Below are 17367 nucleotides of genomic sequence, written 5' to 3'. Positions count from 1 at the left end.
TAGCCGGAGCTGTTCATACTAAGATGGAGCACCATTCCAGTCCCTCAAAGAAGGATGGTATTTACCGAAACTGATAATATTTCACCTTTAATTCTCTGATTTTGAGTATAGAAAAGGGAAGGGAAACAATGGAGGATAAGAAGAAAGAAAGAACAGTAGTGGTACAGAGGAACAATTCACATCTTAGCGCTTTTCACAGCGGTATACTTGAACCCTACACATTGTTCATCCATTCTAATTCAAGCTAAGTACACTTTAAGCTACTTCCCAATAGAATGACTGATCCTTCCTAGTTCCTATCCAAGGCCATCGAAGGACCTTTTGGACCAGCTAGCCAGCTACTACACCTTGAACCTTCCTTAATCCTTAATAGGCGTTGTGGTCAAGATACATGCAGGGATCCGCCGGGTCGGGACCGCCCCTGAGCACCAGCCAGGGGTAAAAATTTGTGCTGGATCCGTCCCTGTCGGCGTGGTGTGGATTCGGGCGGGATTTTGCCGTTTGGTTGAGCGAGGTCAACAGGTGTCGACGGCAAGGACGTGCACGCAGTGACGAACCCAAGTGCCAACTTGGCATGGACGGCACGGCGAGTGTGCGTGAGAGCGCCGTAGCCGTGGCAGCGGGCAGACAGAACAACCCTGACACTAAACTGGGCAACCTTTGAGTTCAGGTCAGGAACTTATCGGCACATTTCCGATAGACACGTATCGAGCGACACTAGAGTTGGGACTTTGAGCTGTGTTTTTTTGGCCGGCTCAAGCCTGGTACGGCCCGGTTCAGCTTAAGCCCGACCCGGTACGAGCACTGATGGGCCGAGCTGACCCGGTCTGATTTATGGGTCGGGTCGGGCCTTGATATGGGGTTCAATGGCGGTCTGGCCTGGTAAAAAATGGGTTCGCGCCCTCACGCGCGGTGGAGTGTGGTGGTGCTGGGCTCGTGCCAACCCGGCCCGATGAGGCTCATCGTACATCCGAGCCGTGTCTGGATCTAGCTGAAGGTGGCTTGGACCAGCCCGAACAGTTTATCGGACCATCTTAGCATTGCCCAAAAGACCCAAAGCCCAAAGGGGCCGGATCGGTCGCCCGACCCGGCCCAAATCCCACCTCTAAGCGACACTGCTCCACGTGGCAATATGCTTTCGGAACAACGCCGGCGTGCACGTAGAGTTTTCGTGTCACCAGACCTGGTCATCAGCTCGAATCAGCAACGTTTGGAGCATGCCATTGGTGTCAGGAACAATGTTAGAATCATCCGGCGGGCCCACCCGAGTTGAGCCCAAAGTTTTCTCCTCCCCTCCAACACTTCGTTTGGCCCAGTGGGTGTGGGTCGTCCCAACCATGGCCCATGATTACATATGATCGGGCCTTGCATAGGACGAATCTTTCTATGGAGTCGGGGCACTTCTGAGCCTGGGTCGTGCATATGATTGGGCTGGAAACATGTTTCTGCTAGGGCTGGGCTTGTCAACCGCGGATTTTTTTCGGACCAAGCAACTTTTTTTTTTAACGACCCTTCCCGCGGTCTTCATTGGACACTTGAGGCGCGGGACGAGGGTTCAAACTCCCGTCGGCTTGATTTCATCGGGAGCGTTACCACCGAGCTCCAGCTCGTCCGCAAGACAAGCGACTTGGCCAGCCAGAAAAATACTCGCCAGACAATACAGAATACGTAATGTGGATCGGTGATTGCCGGCTCCACTCGTACGAATGGCTCGGCGGAAGCCCGTCCTCCACGTCCACTGACGAGAGAGGAGACTGGAAGAGGAGGAGACGAAAGAGAGAATACTTCGGCCGGGGAGTCTATCGTGGATCCCGCTTTGCGACTTTAGGGTATCACGAGTCAAGGTAGTGGCTTTCTGCCATGTTCAATTCGACCATGCAAGCTGGTAATTTATAAAAAAAAACCTTTTCCCCTTCCTTGGAAACCGAATAGCCTTGAGCGAGTTATCCATGGCAAAAATGTTTTCTCTATGAAACTAGGAAGCAGGATTAGTACGATGTCATCACTCTCCAACTTGCTATGTGATGATCACTGCAGTTGGAAGGAAACAGAATTTGAGACTGAGAAATCTACCAGACTGGCTGCTGGCCGTGGTCACAGATAAATTGGACGCGTATGATATACGTACGTGTGCAGTGGCGGAGCCAGATCTGAGTGGAAGGAGGGCTGATCTCCTTCTTCCTCCTCCAACCATCCTCCTTCCTCCTTCAGCCCCCCTTCTTTCTTCCTCTCCTCCTCAGGGGCAGCACAGCGTAGGGGGGCTTGAGCCCCCGAGCCTCCCAGTAGATCCGCCACTGTACGTGTGGCACCCGGCGCCGCGCACAGTCATCTGAGACAAAGATATCATCTTTTTTTAAAAAAAAATTGAGCAAATCATCGACAAGGAAATAGTACTGCACAGGAGAAGGCATTATTGCCTTGTTGCAGATCAACTACTCAGCGCCGTAATCAGTGGGGTGGTAGTTGCAGAAGTAACGTGGCATAAAGAGCACAGTACCGTTCCTCAACCGTCCTGTTCCCTCCTTTTCTGAAACCACCTTTTCCTTCTCCCCGTAAGCTGTAATCATGCTCTCTCAAAATTAAAACTGTAATCATGCGATTAGGACATCGAAAGTCGATGCCATTCTCTGCTTTGACAGAAAGCGTACGTGGGGATTCCATGTCTTTCCTCTCGGTTGACAAAACAGGAACCTCCTTTGTGATAACCTGCTTAAGAAATTAAGCACCCAAGGTCCAAACCATGCTACCGTATTACATCTGTAGGAAAATACTGTTTTAAAGATACTGTAGTGATACTGTATCGCTGAAATCCTGACAGCTTATTTATAACCTGATGGAGGAAGAGAGCAAACTGTCAATTACTGTAGCACATCTGCCTCTGCCGAAGCAAAGTTAGAGGATACAAATCCTTATTACATATATGATACGATACTTTATGTGCATAGAAAAAATTAAAAAAAAATTTAAAAGTCACTCGGATGTTGACTTTCACCTTTGAAGTAGTTTTGTTGAAAAAAATCCATAAAAGTTTGGCTTTGTTGAATAACTCCTCAAAAATTCAAAAAAATATTAAAAAATCATAACAATTTATAAAAAAACTAGAGACAATTTTAAGACCTGCTGTGATTTTTTTCGAAAATAATATCTTTTCTATCATATTTTATGGAGAGAAAGTTTGAGAAAAAAGAAAAATGTGTAGCTCATTATTAATTCGAGTTAAATAGATAGTTAATTATTTACTAATTAAAAATCATAAAACCTTCTTATATGATCCTCTATCTTCTAAAAATACATGAAATTTTAAAATAGTTATTGTAACGTACATGATTGAATAAATATGTGGCAGATAGATTAGTTCATAACTAATCTATCACACTCCCAAAATTAATAAAACCACTTTTATTAGTTTACTTAAACAATAATTTGTGTATAAAAAATAATGATAGACACGACAAAATTAAAATAACATGATTTTTTAATATTTTTCGATGAAATATGATACAAAGTATATTATTTTCGAATTTTTTTTTACAGAATGTCTTAAAATTGTCTCTACTTTTTTTAGATTTTTTTTTTGAATTTTTTTGGTGGTTTTGCAACAAAGCTGAACTTTTATAGTTTTTTTTCAACAAAATAATTTCTGAGAATGAAAATCAAAATTCAAATGACTTTTAAGAGATTTTTACATTTTACTCCATGTGCATTGATCAGGATGGTTTGGCAACCGCCAACCAGTTAACGTACTACCACCAAAACTTGGCCGCGGAGCCAACCAACCTCCCACCCTACTACGTTCACACACACCCACCCTACTACGTTCACACCCAATCGCACCGTCTCATGCCAACCAACCCCTCCACCCAACTTCCGAACCGCGCGTTTCTTGGCAGCTAAAGCGGAGAGCCCGCCACGGCGCCACCTGCCGCCGCCGCCGCGCCGACGAATCCATTTGATGGGACGCAGCTCAGCACCGTGAGACCGCGCGCGGATCACCGGACCAAGGAGACGAGGCGGAGTGGCGCACTGAAGAAAAGCGTTGTGCGACGTGTCAGGGGGGTCAAACGGATGGGCGACGGCTGGACCACGCATCAAAGCACATTTATTTCTCAACGGCACCACTGGGAGGGAGGCAAATTCTATGGGGTCCGACCTCACGCGGAGACCCCTGCCGCGCGTCGACACATGTCCTCGTGTGCACAGAGGTAGACTTGCGTGTGCCGTCGGATCTCCCGTGAAGGGCTCAGATGAGGGTCTCACGAGCGTTCTATAGGGCCGGGCCTTATAGAATTTGCCTCCCCACTGGGAGTGGGACGAGAGGAGACCAGGACAGAAGAACCGGACAGCTAGCCCGACACCAGCACCGTTATCGCATCGGATCCTCTGCGTCGCTGGTGCCAGGAGAGAGGCCGCAGCCATTCCCTCGTCAGGACCTGGGTGATACAATACTGCCCACATTAAGAGTACTATCTCAGTTTGCAACCTAGATATACAGAAACTCAGTTCCACAGCGCTAACTAGATTGACACAATCAACCTCAATGTCAAACGAAGCTTAAGGCATGCCTGTGCAAAAGCTAATTTAGCTTTGAAGCCAGTGTGGTGTGGTAACAACAACCTTGCTTGTGTTATAGTTAGCATGCCAAGCAAAATTTTGGCTAAGCAATTAGACAAACGAGCAATTTGGTTGCCTCGGACTGCCTGAACGCTAGATCTTTTTTGTGCTTACCAAACTCTCGTCGGCGTTGCCAAATCAAACCGCTAGTTGTTTTCCTTGGCCTTGCCAAATGGAGTGTTGTTTAGATTTATGTTTATTCTGCAAAGGAGCACAAATCTCTGAAAATGTGAAGAGAGTCGGGCAAAAAAATGAGAGAGTTCCCGTCCCTACTCGCCGGTGTGCAGATTTGTACATTTGAAGACCTCATCTCAATTAGATGGCTCTCCTCGGTGTGTTGAAACAAGCAAATATATGAAACGTCCAAACCATGAATGCCGTTCGTATGTCTAATTTTTATTTGAAGGTTACGATTAATTCTATCATTTGATGAGTGGATAAGTTATTTCACAATATTTCATATTTATACAGGGATTTGTAGAGTCACCGCCTGCCCCTAACCTCTCCTCTCACCTTGTCATTGCTCGAGTGCGCTGCTGGAAGCCTGCTTCTTTCCTGAAGGCATCGCCTTAGAGATTCGATTGCTTCCGGTAGCTGGGCTATTCGATGAGGCCTCTGCCACCTCGGAATTGTATCTTGCTTCGCAATGGAGGAGTTCTATCTTGCTTCGCAATGGACGTCTAGCACGAGTAGGAGGTGTTTGCTGTGCGATTTTAGAGCTGCTTTGTCGTGGGGAGTGGGGACCGATAGAGCTTGGCAACGATGACATACGACAAACTCTTTCTCGCGATTGTCTTGGTATTTGTATGTGTCTGGGTGCGTTCTCGTGGTGTTTGAGATTGATGTCCGTTGTAGGAAGTCAGAGCTGCTTCATCGTTTTTTAACAAACCTGGTAACGACGACTCTTATCAGGTTCCGCTGTTTGTGGGTTGTGGGTGTGTAGTGGTGAGACGCCATAGTTGGTCGTCTCAGTTGCTTTCTTTTATCGTCCGAGTTTGTGGTCTAGTTTTCTTTTTTTAGAAAACCGTACGATTGGTATGATTTTTAATCCGGTTTCGATCACAAACTATGTCAATTCCATACTTCTAATATAATCTACTATTTTGTGGCTCTTGAAAGTTTTAGTGGCTTTTGAATTTTTTTTAACCCATCTACTAGTGGGATGATAAGATGATATTTATTATTTATATGTTTATATCTATTTACTTATTAGCATCCAAGATTTCTCGGCAAAAATACAAAATTAGACAACATACGCGATCGTATTTAGCGAAATAGATAACATATCATCGTATCTACAATTTTAATATTCGTATTCGATATATGGTTTATGGAACATGTAATTTTTTTAAAAAAATTTCTGAAGTAACAGAAGACCACCGTTTTGAAAAAGAGGGAAAACGAAATTCAAATGCACTGCTGTACTGTTCATTCACGGTACTGTTTATGACCGGGCTATTTTCGGCACATGCTGTGTCAAAAATGTCACTGTAGCCTATTTTAGGTAAACGAGTACCAAATACGAATATTAAAATTGTAAATACGATGATATATTATTTATTTCGATAAATATGATCACATATATTATCTAATTTTAAATTTTTACCAGATTTCTCCACAAATTCGTACAGCTCGTTCCTCTCGCTCAAATAAAGTGTCAGTCAATCCATCCGCAGAAACGCTGCTCGCACCACAATCCCAACCCCCAATCAGCCCCGCGCGACCAGCTCGCTCTCGCAAACGCGGACGCATGCGAGGCCACACCACACCAAGCCCCAAGTAGCCCCCCACCCGGCGATGTCGGCGCACCTCCCGCCGACCCACGGGTCTATCCCATCGCTCGCCGCTGGGGACGCCAAGAAGCCACCACACCTCGGCGGCGACCACCAGCGCCATCCCAAGAAGGCCGGACCCTCCGCCGCAAAGCTCGCGCTCGTGTCCTTCCTCGGCGTCATCGTCCTCCTCGCCGTCGATGTATCCCTCGCCGGCACCGGCGCGCACCGCCGGCTGCGGCGCCAGTACTTGCATTACGTCGGCGGCGGCCGCGCCAGCAGGGACGCCTCGTTTTCTTGGCTCTCCGTGCCGGGCCATCCCAACTTCACCGACGACCTCCTGGCTCGGTGGCTCGCGCCCGGGGGCTCGCCGTGCCGGGACGCGCGCACCGCTAACATCTCTATCGCGGTTCTTGACGACGCCGTGGCGAGGGGAGGGGTGACCATGCTCGGCACCGCCGAGATCCACGGGTTCACGTTCTGGGCGCTGGATGACGCGGGCCAGCGGCGCTGCCTCGGTGGGGACTACTTCGAGATTGACCTATCCGGGGACGCGTGGAAGTCGAGGCCCCCCGTCGTGGACCATGGGGATGGCTCCTACTCCTTCCGTCTCCAGGTCGCGCCCCGCTTCGCCGCGGGGGACTTCCACCTCACCGTCGTCCTCCTCTTCCGTAGCTTCGAGGGCCTCAAGTTCTCCTCCGCGAGGTTCAAGTACCGCACCGAGCTGCGCCGCATTCCCCTTCTGTTCCGGCTCGGCAACGCGTCGCTCCCGGTGCTGGAGACGTGCCGCGCCGCAGACTTCGCGCGCGACGCCTGGACCGGCCGGTGGACGCGGCTTGCCAAGAACGAGAACTGCGAGGACGTCGACGCCGCCGGGCGGTACCGGTGCCTGGAGCCCGAGCACCCGTGCGAGGCGCCGTGGTGCGACGGGCCGCTGGGAGCGCTGGAGAGCAACGGGTGGGTGTACTCGGCGCACTGCTCGTTCAAACTCTTCGCGGCGGACGCGGCGTGGCGGTGCTTGAACGGCAAGTGGCTCTTCTTCTGGGGCGACTCCAACCACGTCGACACCATCCGGAATCTCCTGACCTTTGTTCTCGGCGTCACGGACACGTCCGCTGTGACGCGCCGGTTTGACGCCGTGTTCACGAACCCCAGCGGCGGGCCGGGGACACTGAGGATCACAAGCATCTTCAACGGCCACTGGAACATGAGCATGAACTACCTCGGCCTGCATTCCCTCCGGAACAGGGAGTTCCGGCAGCTCATCCGGTCCTACTTCATGTCCGTTGACCGCGTCCCGGACGTTGTGGTCCTGAACTCCGGCCTGCACGACGGATGCTACTGGACCAGCGTCCGCGCCTACGCGCAGGGTGCGGAGTTTGCTGCACAATTCTGGTCCGGAGTCATGGCCAAAGTGCGGGCTCATGGCCACGCAGTGCCGAGAGTGTTCTACCGCACTACGATCGCAACTGGGGGTTACGCTAGGGACTTGGCATTCAATCCAAGTAAGATGGAGGCGTTCAATGGCGTGCTCGTTGAGAAGATGAGGCAGCATGGGGTGCTCACTGGTGGGGTGATTGACAATTTCGACATGACATTCCCATGGCACTACGACAACCGCTGCAATGACGGTGTGCACTACGGGCGTGCACCGGTGAAGCTGGTGTGGCGGGACGGCAAGATTGGGCACCAGTACTTCGTGGACCTAATGCTGGGGCATGTGCTTCTCAATGCCATCTGCAATGGATGAGAATTGCTGGTTCCATGTTCTGTAAGTTTTTGGTGCTCAATTGTGTAAACAAGAGTAGGATGGTCAGGGAGCTGAATACAGGGAGATGAGAGATATTACCACGTTGTAGTGCAGTTCATGTGTAAATCCGATGGGGGAAGAGTGGAGGGTTTAGCTGAAGCATTCTGTATGGTTAACATCTAATCTTTCAGCTATGTTACTGGCCTGATCTTGCTCTGGTAGGCAAGGAAGATCGAGTTCGATCAGAGCTACCTATGAGTGAAAATCAGGCACATGTAAATATATAGCAAGACTGTCTGAGGGGGCATAATCCTGTACAGATTCGGTAGGTCTTATGTTATATGTACGGTACTAGGCTACTATCTTACTTGGTCAATGTTTGGTTGTTCGTTGTTCTTCGTGATTGTGTGGCATGCAACTTGCAGAGTTTGCAAGTACAGAAATGTTAACTGTTTAGAATTGCTTTGCAGATGCTTGTATTCGTGCTCCAACTTGATGTGGTTTTGGTATAGCAAAAGCATGTGATGAGCAGAAAAGGGCATAGAAATTTGAGTGCCAAGAGCTGTGATCAGAAATGTGACTGTAAAGCTTGTGTGCTTTGTTACTTTCCAAATTTTGTAGTGGTACGTACCTTAGTAGCAATAGAATAATATGGAGAGCGACTTTTCTGATAAAAACTCTTAGCAACATGGCAAAATCTGATAGTTGTTAAAACATAGCAAGACTGATTCAGCAAGAGGCTTAATATGCATACTCAAATTCAGTTGGTCAGATTGCATTCTGCACAAATTCAGTAGGTCAGATTGTATCCTATGGTAGTGTAACATTCAGTTGTCTGTTTCATTGTTCGTTGTGTGGCTTGCAAGTTCCAAAGCAAGCAATCAAGCGCAGAAATGCTAGCTGAACGGTGGAGTGGCTTCAGGTGATGAGTCGAAAGGTGCCGGACGGATTTATGTTTTGTTCTTTTTGTTTGCAGTTTAAACATCAGGCCTGGCTGTTTTTGTTTGACAGCTGTAGTTGATCAGACAGACGTTGTGCCCACGAGTTAATTATGCAGTGTCTTACGAGTAATCTTGCAGAATACTAAAACCAATAAACAAGTACGTGGAGAGAATCTAATAGCACCGACATCAATATGCGCAGGACCAGACAGTCGTCTTGCTTACACTAATCCCAAACGAAGCCGTGTCAATCAGGGGTGAAGCTTCGTTTCGAAAAAAAAACATAGGGGTGAAGCCGAGCTCCAAAACCTAATTGCGCACTTCTACATATCTAGATCTAGATCTATATGATACATATATTTTTAATTAGATGATACATTAAAAGTGAAATTAAATCGTTAATAAGTAAGATTTTATTTTTTTTCTAATCCCCGTGCACTGGGATAGGATATTATAGCTTGGCCCCTAGTGTCAATTTGACAAGCGACATGGGGATGGGGTGACAGCGATACCCCGAACTTCTTCGCGATAGTAGTGTGGAGCAGGGGCCATGGCTACAGCACTTTGTTTGTGAGAGTTTGATTTCTGGAGTAGGTGTTACTTCAGTGCTCGATTCCTCTTGTGCTGGTTACTGTTGTAGTATTTACGATAATATGAGCATATATATATATATATATATACATATCCAAGAAAAATATAACAAAAGCAACATGATACAAATGTTAAAAACATGATCATAATACAAATGACTACTAGAAAATAACCACAGAAATTATTTAGCAAGTATCTGAAACAGTACTAAACATGATGTTATATGAAAATAGCTCTCAGATCATTCACATCAGTTGCCCCAAATCTTTGAAGATCTGCTCCCAAACTGGTCCTTTAGAAATATCACTAATTAAACTAGAATATGACATCACACCTAGAAAATGATCTTGATATACAATACTCTGAAAGCTACAAACACCTGGACAGAGCTATAGATTAAAACTATACTGAAAAGAGACTCGGTACAGCTAGAGTCCTCTACACAAAGAACAACAGGACAATTGAACCTCAGGCAAGGCTTACTGAATATCAAACCAAGATCACAGAATGTACTGAGAACAATAATCAAGTCTCATGTCCAGGTGTTGCATACAATAGGCAGTGACTGAAAGTAAGGATTCACCATCAGCTAAATAGCACGCTGAACTCCACTCAACAGATCACAAAACAGAGCACTGCCTATGCTTTAATAATCAGAGTATCAAGGCCGATTCTATTGTACTCACTATTCTAATTCAATTTCAATAGAATTGATCATCACAGAGCATATAAATCATGGATCCATACAATCAGATCAGAAGGGAGAAGAAAGGCTCACAGTGCAACTTGTTGAAGAGAACTGATAATCGAGGTAAGGCACGGCTCAAATGCCGCTGACCCAGAAATCCAACAACCTGCCGTTTCTGTCGGTGTGAAGGATGACGGAGATACAAGACCTCTACCTCACAGCCACTGCAATACGGGTGAGCCTCGACAGTGCAGCTCCGGACACCAACAGATCTTCCTCCGAACTGAGCACCGGCCCACAAGATGAGTTGAACTCGGACTCAAACACACCAATGCACCAGAGGGGAAATCACAGGGGAGACAAGCAAAAGTGAATCAAACTCATCTAAATAACACCCGGCCATAGCCATACCTCCGAATCTCCCACGGCCACCTTCCATCCGACGGCTCCAGGAACCGAAGCAGCCGGCCAAGGCACCCAGGAGCTCAATCCTCCCTCGAGGTGCTAAAGATGCGGTCACAGACCGATTTTCCGCTGCCAGCACCCGCCCTGGAGGCGCGCTGAAGATGCGGCCTCAGGCCGTTGAGCCGCCGCCGGCACCCAGGAAGAGATCGAAACCCCCAGCTCCGAGAAAAATCCTCCTCATCCAACCCTAGCTGCTGACTAAAAGCTACTCTTCACGGGCCTGGGCCGAAAGCAAAGGAAGCAGCCTGGTCCAGCAGCTCATACGTCGGCCCATGGCATGAACACATTGAAATTTCCAAAATATACAACAGTCCCCACCATATTTTAATGTTGGTAGTGCCCGATTTTATATACAAGAATTGAGTAAAGTGTACCTTTCGGGTTTGAACACAATACCTAGTCATATAGGTTTTAGATCGAACAGACAGAGGAGGACTGCACCTTGATCCTCTATCTTGGTGTAAGAGCTTCTACCTATACAGCACCTTGTACAAGGCTGCTAAGTCTTTAGCTCTCGGTTTGGACATTATGGTCATATCCGAGTACCTTTGATTCATGAGTGCCACTCAGAGAAGTACCCGGCTTCTCTATGCTTACGACCACACAATCACACTCACATAGGTGAATTCTCCTAGATGTCCTGTAGGACGACATCTATTGCCATTTGGCACTGAATTCATTAAGAGCTAACAGCTCAACCTCTCCTGCAGAAGAGCATAGCAGCAAATGGGATCGATTTGCTCTTATATCCACACAGCTTGTTTTCCTAGAGCCTAGTTCACGGGATCTCCGATTATCTAGGATAGGTTACTGCCGGTGTGAACATTATCAGAGGGTAATAATCCCATTCCTCTTGACGCCGCTTGAATGACTATTCTAGCCATTCCTTTTGTGAAAGGGTCCGCAAGGTTCTTTTCAGACTGAATATAATCCACAACGATTATACCCGTCTCTAGTGCATGCCTTAGCGACTTGAGTCGCCATTTTATGTGCTTCGAAGACTTCATATTGTCCTTCCTTCTCTTCACCTTAACCAGAACAGTTTGGTTATCGCAGTAGGTGAGAACAGCCGGAATTGGTTTATCCAATATCGACAGGTCATAAAGGAGTTCTCTAATCCATTCTGCCTCTACGGCTGCTGAGTCTAGCGCCACTAGCTCAGCCTCCATCGTGGAGCGAGTAAGGATGGTTTGCTTAGATGACCTCCAAGACACTGCTCCGCCTGCTAGAGTGAAAACATATCCACTCGTAGCCTTCATATCATCCGAGTCACTGATCCAGTTGGAATCACTGAATCCCTCTATAACTGCAGGATGCCAGAATAGTGAATCGCAAGGTTCTTTGTCCCCTTTAGATACTTGAGTATCCTCTCCAGTGCTATCCAATGATAATCTCCTGGGTTGGATGTATAACGACTCAACCTGCATACTGCATATGAGATGTCAGGCCTAGTTGCACTAGCCAAGTACATGAGGGAACCTATCACCTATGAATACTTTAACTGGTCTTTTTCATGGCCTACATTTTTCTTCAGCTTAGCATTTGGATCATAGGGCGTGGCTACAGGCTTACAATCTATCATACCAAAACGTGTAAGCACCTTATCCACATAATGGGATTGACTGAGTGTTATCCCATTCTCGTCCTTTAGGAGCTTGATGTTTAGAATTACATCAGCTTCTCCCAGATCCTTCATATCGAAGTTCTGAGATAGAAAAGACTTGGTCTGGTTAATCATTTCTAGGTCTATCCCAAACAGCAATATGTCATCCACGTATAAACATAGAATAACACCTTGACCCCCACCATAGCGATAGTACATGCACTTATCGGCTTCATTAACACAGAAGCCGACCGAAGTCAATGTAGTATCAAACTTTTCATGCCATTGCTTAGGGGCCTGTTTGAAATCATACATGGATTTGATTAGCCTGTATACTTTACGCTCCTGTCCTGTTACCACAAATCCATCTAGCTGTTGCATATAAATCTGCTCATCCAGCTCTCCATTAAGGAAAGCGGTCTTGACATCCATCTGATGCACAAGGAGATTATGCGAGGCTGCCAGTGCTAAGAGCACACGGATAGTGGGTAATCTGGCCACAGGAGAATAAGTATCGAAATAGTCTTCTCCTTCCTTTTGCGTAAAACCCTTAGCCACTAATCGTGCCTTGTACTTTTCTATAGTACCATTGGGTCTGCGCTTTCTCTTGAAGATCCATTTGCGGCCGACCGGCTTGCAGCCAATTGGGAGGTCTGCTAACTCCCAGATCCCGTTAGTGATAATCGAATCCATCTCACTACGGACTGCTTCCTTCCAGTACTCCACTTCTGGAGAAGCGTATGCCTCTGAAAGGTTTCGTGGTTCATCATCCACGATATAGGTGACAAAATCATCTCCCAATGATTTACCAGTTCTTTGCCTCTTGCTCCTCCTAAGTTCCAGATCAGGAACCGTGTCATCAGCACTCTGAGGAACATGGTCATCAACTAAAAGATCATAGGAAACAGTCTCCTTCACTCGCATAGGAAAGATGTGTTCAAAGAATGTCGCATCCCAAGACTCCATTATCGAGTTAACGGCAATGTCTGAGACCTCAGAATGGACCACTAGGAATCTATAGGCTGTGCTCTGGTGTGCATACCCTAGGAAGACACAGTCGACAGTCTTTGGTCCTAATTTTCTTTTCTTGGGTAGGGGAACATGTACTTTAGCTAAACAGCCCCATGTGCGAAGAAAGGACAGATTCAGTTTCCTCCCCTTCCATCCTTCATAAGGGGTTACCTTGCGATTCCGAGGAACAACCCTGTTCAGGACATAGTTAACTGTGAGAACAGCCTCACCCCACCATGAGTTAGTCATACCAGAACTTTGTAACAAGGTGTTAACCAAGTCACAAATTGTTCGGTTCTTTCTTTCGGCTACTCCGTTGGCCTGTGGTGAGTATGGTGGCGTAAATTCATGGATTATGCCACTTTTTCACAGCATTCGGAGACATCCTTGGGAATATATTTCCCACCTCTGTCAGACCTCAGTCTCTTTATTGTCTTCCCCAGCTAGTTTTCCACCTCGGCCTTATAAATCTTAAAGTATTCTAATGCTTCATCCTTTGTTCTCAGCAAATAGATATAGCAGAACCTAGTGGCATCATCTATGAGAGTAAAGAAGTATCTCTTGCCACCCTTGGTTAATATTCCATTCATCTCACAAAGATCAGAATGGAAAGTGGCGAGGTGCTTCTCCCCTCGACCGTATGAAACGGTTTACGGGGCTGCTTTTCTTGCACACACACCTCGCACTTATGGCTCTTATCATACTTATATGAAGGAATAAGATCCATCTTGCTCAAACGCACAATTACTTCATTATTAACATGACATAAGCGAGAATGCCAAATATCAATGTTCTTATTAGAATATGAAGAATAGAAAATGTTTGCAGAGCTATCAAGAATAGAAATGCGGAACATGCCTCAGCAATCATAGCCTTTCCCTACAAACGACCCACACCTGGTCATCACTACTTTATTCGACTCGAAGACTAATTTTATTCCTCGCCGACATAGCATCGATCCACTGAGTAGATTGCGGGTCATGGCAGGCACAAATAGTACATCCTTCCGGACAAGAGTTTTGCCGGAAGTTAGCTTCAGGCTCACTTGTCCTACTCCGCGCACTGCTGCCGAGACCCCATTCCCCATCAGTACGGATCCACCGTCTGCGCCCTAGAGAGAAGTAAAACATGTCTGATCAGCACAAATATACCTTGTAGCACCTGTATCAACTCACCAACTTACTAGTGAATTTGCCATAAAGGCCACAGGTACATACCCACTAGTGGAGTCGCCTTTGCTGGTATCATCGACTGTTGCAATTGCCACATGCACTTGGGCTTTAGCAACCTTCTGCTGGTCAGGTGTTGGCCCCTTGCCCTTACGGCCGCGGCATCTGTTGGCTTTGTGATCCAACCCGCCGCAGACGTAGTAGACAATTTCAGGCTTCTTCTTCTTCTTCATAGCATTAGCCTTTGATCCAGAATAACCAGGTTTGGCCTTCTCTTTCTTCACATTCTTCCCAGGATGGTTCTTGTGCTCGACAAGGTTAGTTTGAGCGGGCGCCTTCACCCCACCATAGCCTGCCTTTGACTTCTCCTTGACATTTATAGTGGCAATAAGCTCATTAAGAGTCAATCACTGCTTTAAGTGTCGACGTGCAGTGACAAAGTCACGCCAAGAAGTAGGTAGCTTGGCCAGAATGGCATTAACCTGAAAGTTCTCAAGGAGGACACAGCCGTACTAGCCTAAGTCCCGCACGATCAGCTGTAACTCATGGATTTGTTCCATGACTGATCTGCCATCTCCCATGTGAAAGTTCAAGTAGCTTGCCACCATGAAGGACTCGTTGTCGTTGTCGCTTTCAGCATACTTGTCATACAGCTCCGTCCACACCTTCCACGCTTCCCCGAAGCCCACGTAGATGTCGAATAGCCTGTTCGACAGGACGGCCAAGAGACGTGCTAGGGCTGAGGTATTTGCCTTCTCCCAACGGGCCCTTAACGCGTCGAGACACGTTCTTTCGACCTCGTCTAGTACAGTTTCCCCCTGAGGGGCGAACGGTTCTTCAGTGAGGACCCAGAATAATCCGAGCTCCATCAACCATAGCCTCATCCGGGCTTGCCAGTGCTTAAAGCCGGTTCCGTCAAAGCTCTCAGGCTTAATCGCGTCCGAGGACGACGGTGGTAGGGCAGAGGAGCCAGAGCTAGCCATCACAGAAGCACTTGGATTTCTGGATTGTTGTAGTATTTGCGATAATATGAGCATATATATACATATCCCAAGGGAAATATAACAAGAGCAGCATGATACAAATGTTAGAAACATGATCATAATACAAATGGCTACTAGAAAATAACTACATAAATTATTTAGCAAGTATCTGAAACAGTACTGAACATGATGTTATATGAAAATGGCTCTCAGATCATTCACATCAGTTGGCCCCAAATCTTGAAGATCTACTCCCAAACTGGTCCTTTAGAAATATCACTAATTAAACTAGAATATGAGATCACACCTAGAAAACGATCTTGATATACAATACTCTGAAAGCTACAAAAACCTGGACAGAGCTATAGATTAAAACTATACTGAAAAGAGACTCAGTACAGCTAGAGTCCTCTGCACAAAGAACAACAGGACAACTGAACCTCAGGTAAGGCTTACTGAATATCAAACCAAGATCACAGAATGTACCGAGAACAATAATCAAGTCTCATGTCCAGGTGTTGCATACAATAGGCAGTGACTGAAAAGTAAGGATTCACCATCAGCTAAATAGCACGCTGAACTCCACTCAACAAATCACAAAACAGAGCACTGCATATGCTTTAATAATCAGAGTATCAAGACCGATTCTATTGTACTCACTATTCTAATTCAATTTCAATAGAATTGATCATCACAGAGCATATAAATCAGGGATCCATACAATCAGATCAGAAGGGAGAAGAAAGGCTCACAGTGCAACTTGTTGAAGAGAACTGATAATCGAGGTAAGGCACGGCTCAAATGCCGCTGACCCAGAAATCCAACAACCTGCCGTTTTTGCCGGTGTGAAGGATGACGAAGATACAAGATCTCTACCGCATAGCCATTGCAGTATGGGCGAGCCTCGACAGTGCAGCTCCGGACACCAACAGATCTTCCCTCGAACTGAGCACCGACTCACAAGCACGAGTTGAACTCGGACTCAAACACACCAATGCACCAGAGGGGAAATCACAGGGGAGACAAGCAAAAGTGAATCAAACTCATCTAAAAAACAATGTGAGGGAGAGGAGAGGATATATATATATATATATATATATATATATATATATATATATATATATATATATATATATATATATATATATATATATATATATATATATATAGATGTATTTATATATAACTAGCTATAGAATATCCTATTCTATGGCCGGACTCAACTCACACATTCGACCCAAGCCGAATGACCCGATCCAACCCATATGCTCAAATTGTGAGTTTTTTTTTATTTTGATCTACAGTTTCGACCCGCGGGGTCCGCGCCATGGACAATGGCGCGGATATTGTAGCGCGAACATGGCCAACATCCGCGCCATTGTTCATGGCACGGACCCCTACCTTCACCTCCAGTTACGAGCCCTGGGGTCCGCGCTATGGACAATGACGCGGATATTGTAGCGCGAACACGGCCAACACCCGCGCCATTGTCCATGGCGCGGACCCATACTGTCACCTCCAGTTCCGAGCCTTTAGGGTCCGCGCCATGGACAATGGCGCGGATGTTGGCGCGCGAACACGACCAACACCGCGCCATGGTCCATGACGCGGACCCACCTTCCCCTCCAGTTCCGAGCCCTGGGGTCCGCGCCATGGGCAATGGCGCGGAACGCGTCCCGTACCCTAGCTGCAGAATAACCTATATTATAGCTAGCTACATATTATACTCATATATATATATATATATATATATATATATATATATATATATATATATATATAT

At 46.6% G+C, this 17367-nt stretch overlaps 1 protein-coding gene across 1 annotated transcript; it reads left to right on the top strand.

The window, feature by feature from the left end:
- Positions 1 to 6234: 6234 nt before the first annotated feature.
- Positions 6235 to 8657, top strand: LOC133928833 (uncharacterized). Its single transcript, XM_062375330.1, has one exon. It carries the CDS (start codon positions 6409 to 6411, stop codon positions 8131 to 8133), a length of 1725 nt encoding a protein of 574 aa, XP_062231314.1. The 5' UTR covers positions 6235 to 6408; the 3' UTR covers positions 8134 to 8657.
- Positions 8658 to 17367: the final 8710 nt, after the last annotated feature.

This window comes from Phragmites australis, chromosome 9, assembly GCF_958298935.1.
Source record: "Phragmites australis chromosome 9, lpPhrAust1.1, whole genome shotgun sequence".
Taxonomy (NCBI): Eukaryota; Viridiplantae; Streptophyta; class Magnoliopsida; order Poales; family Poaceae; genus Phragmites; species Phragmites australis.
The sequence above is the reverse complement of the archived record's forward strand: the minus strand, read 5'-3'. Positions and strand labels throughout refer to the sequence as shown.

Excerpts from the sequence above, each read along its gene's own strand:
- LOC133928833 (XM_062375330.1), top strand. The coding sequence starts at position 6,409 with ATGTCGGCGCACCTCCCGCCGACCCACGGGTCTATCCCATCGCTCGCC.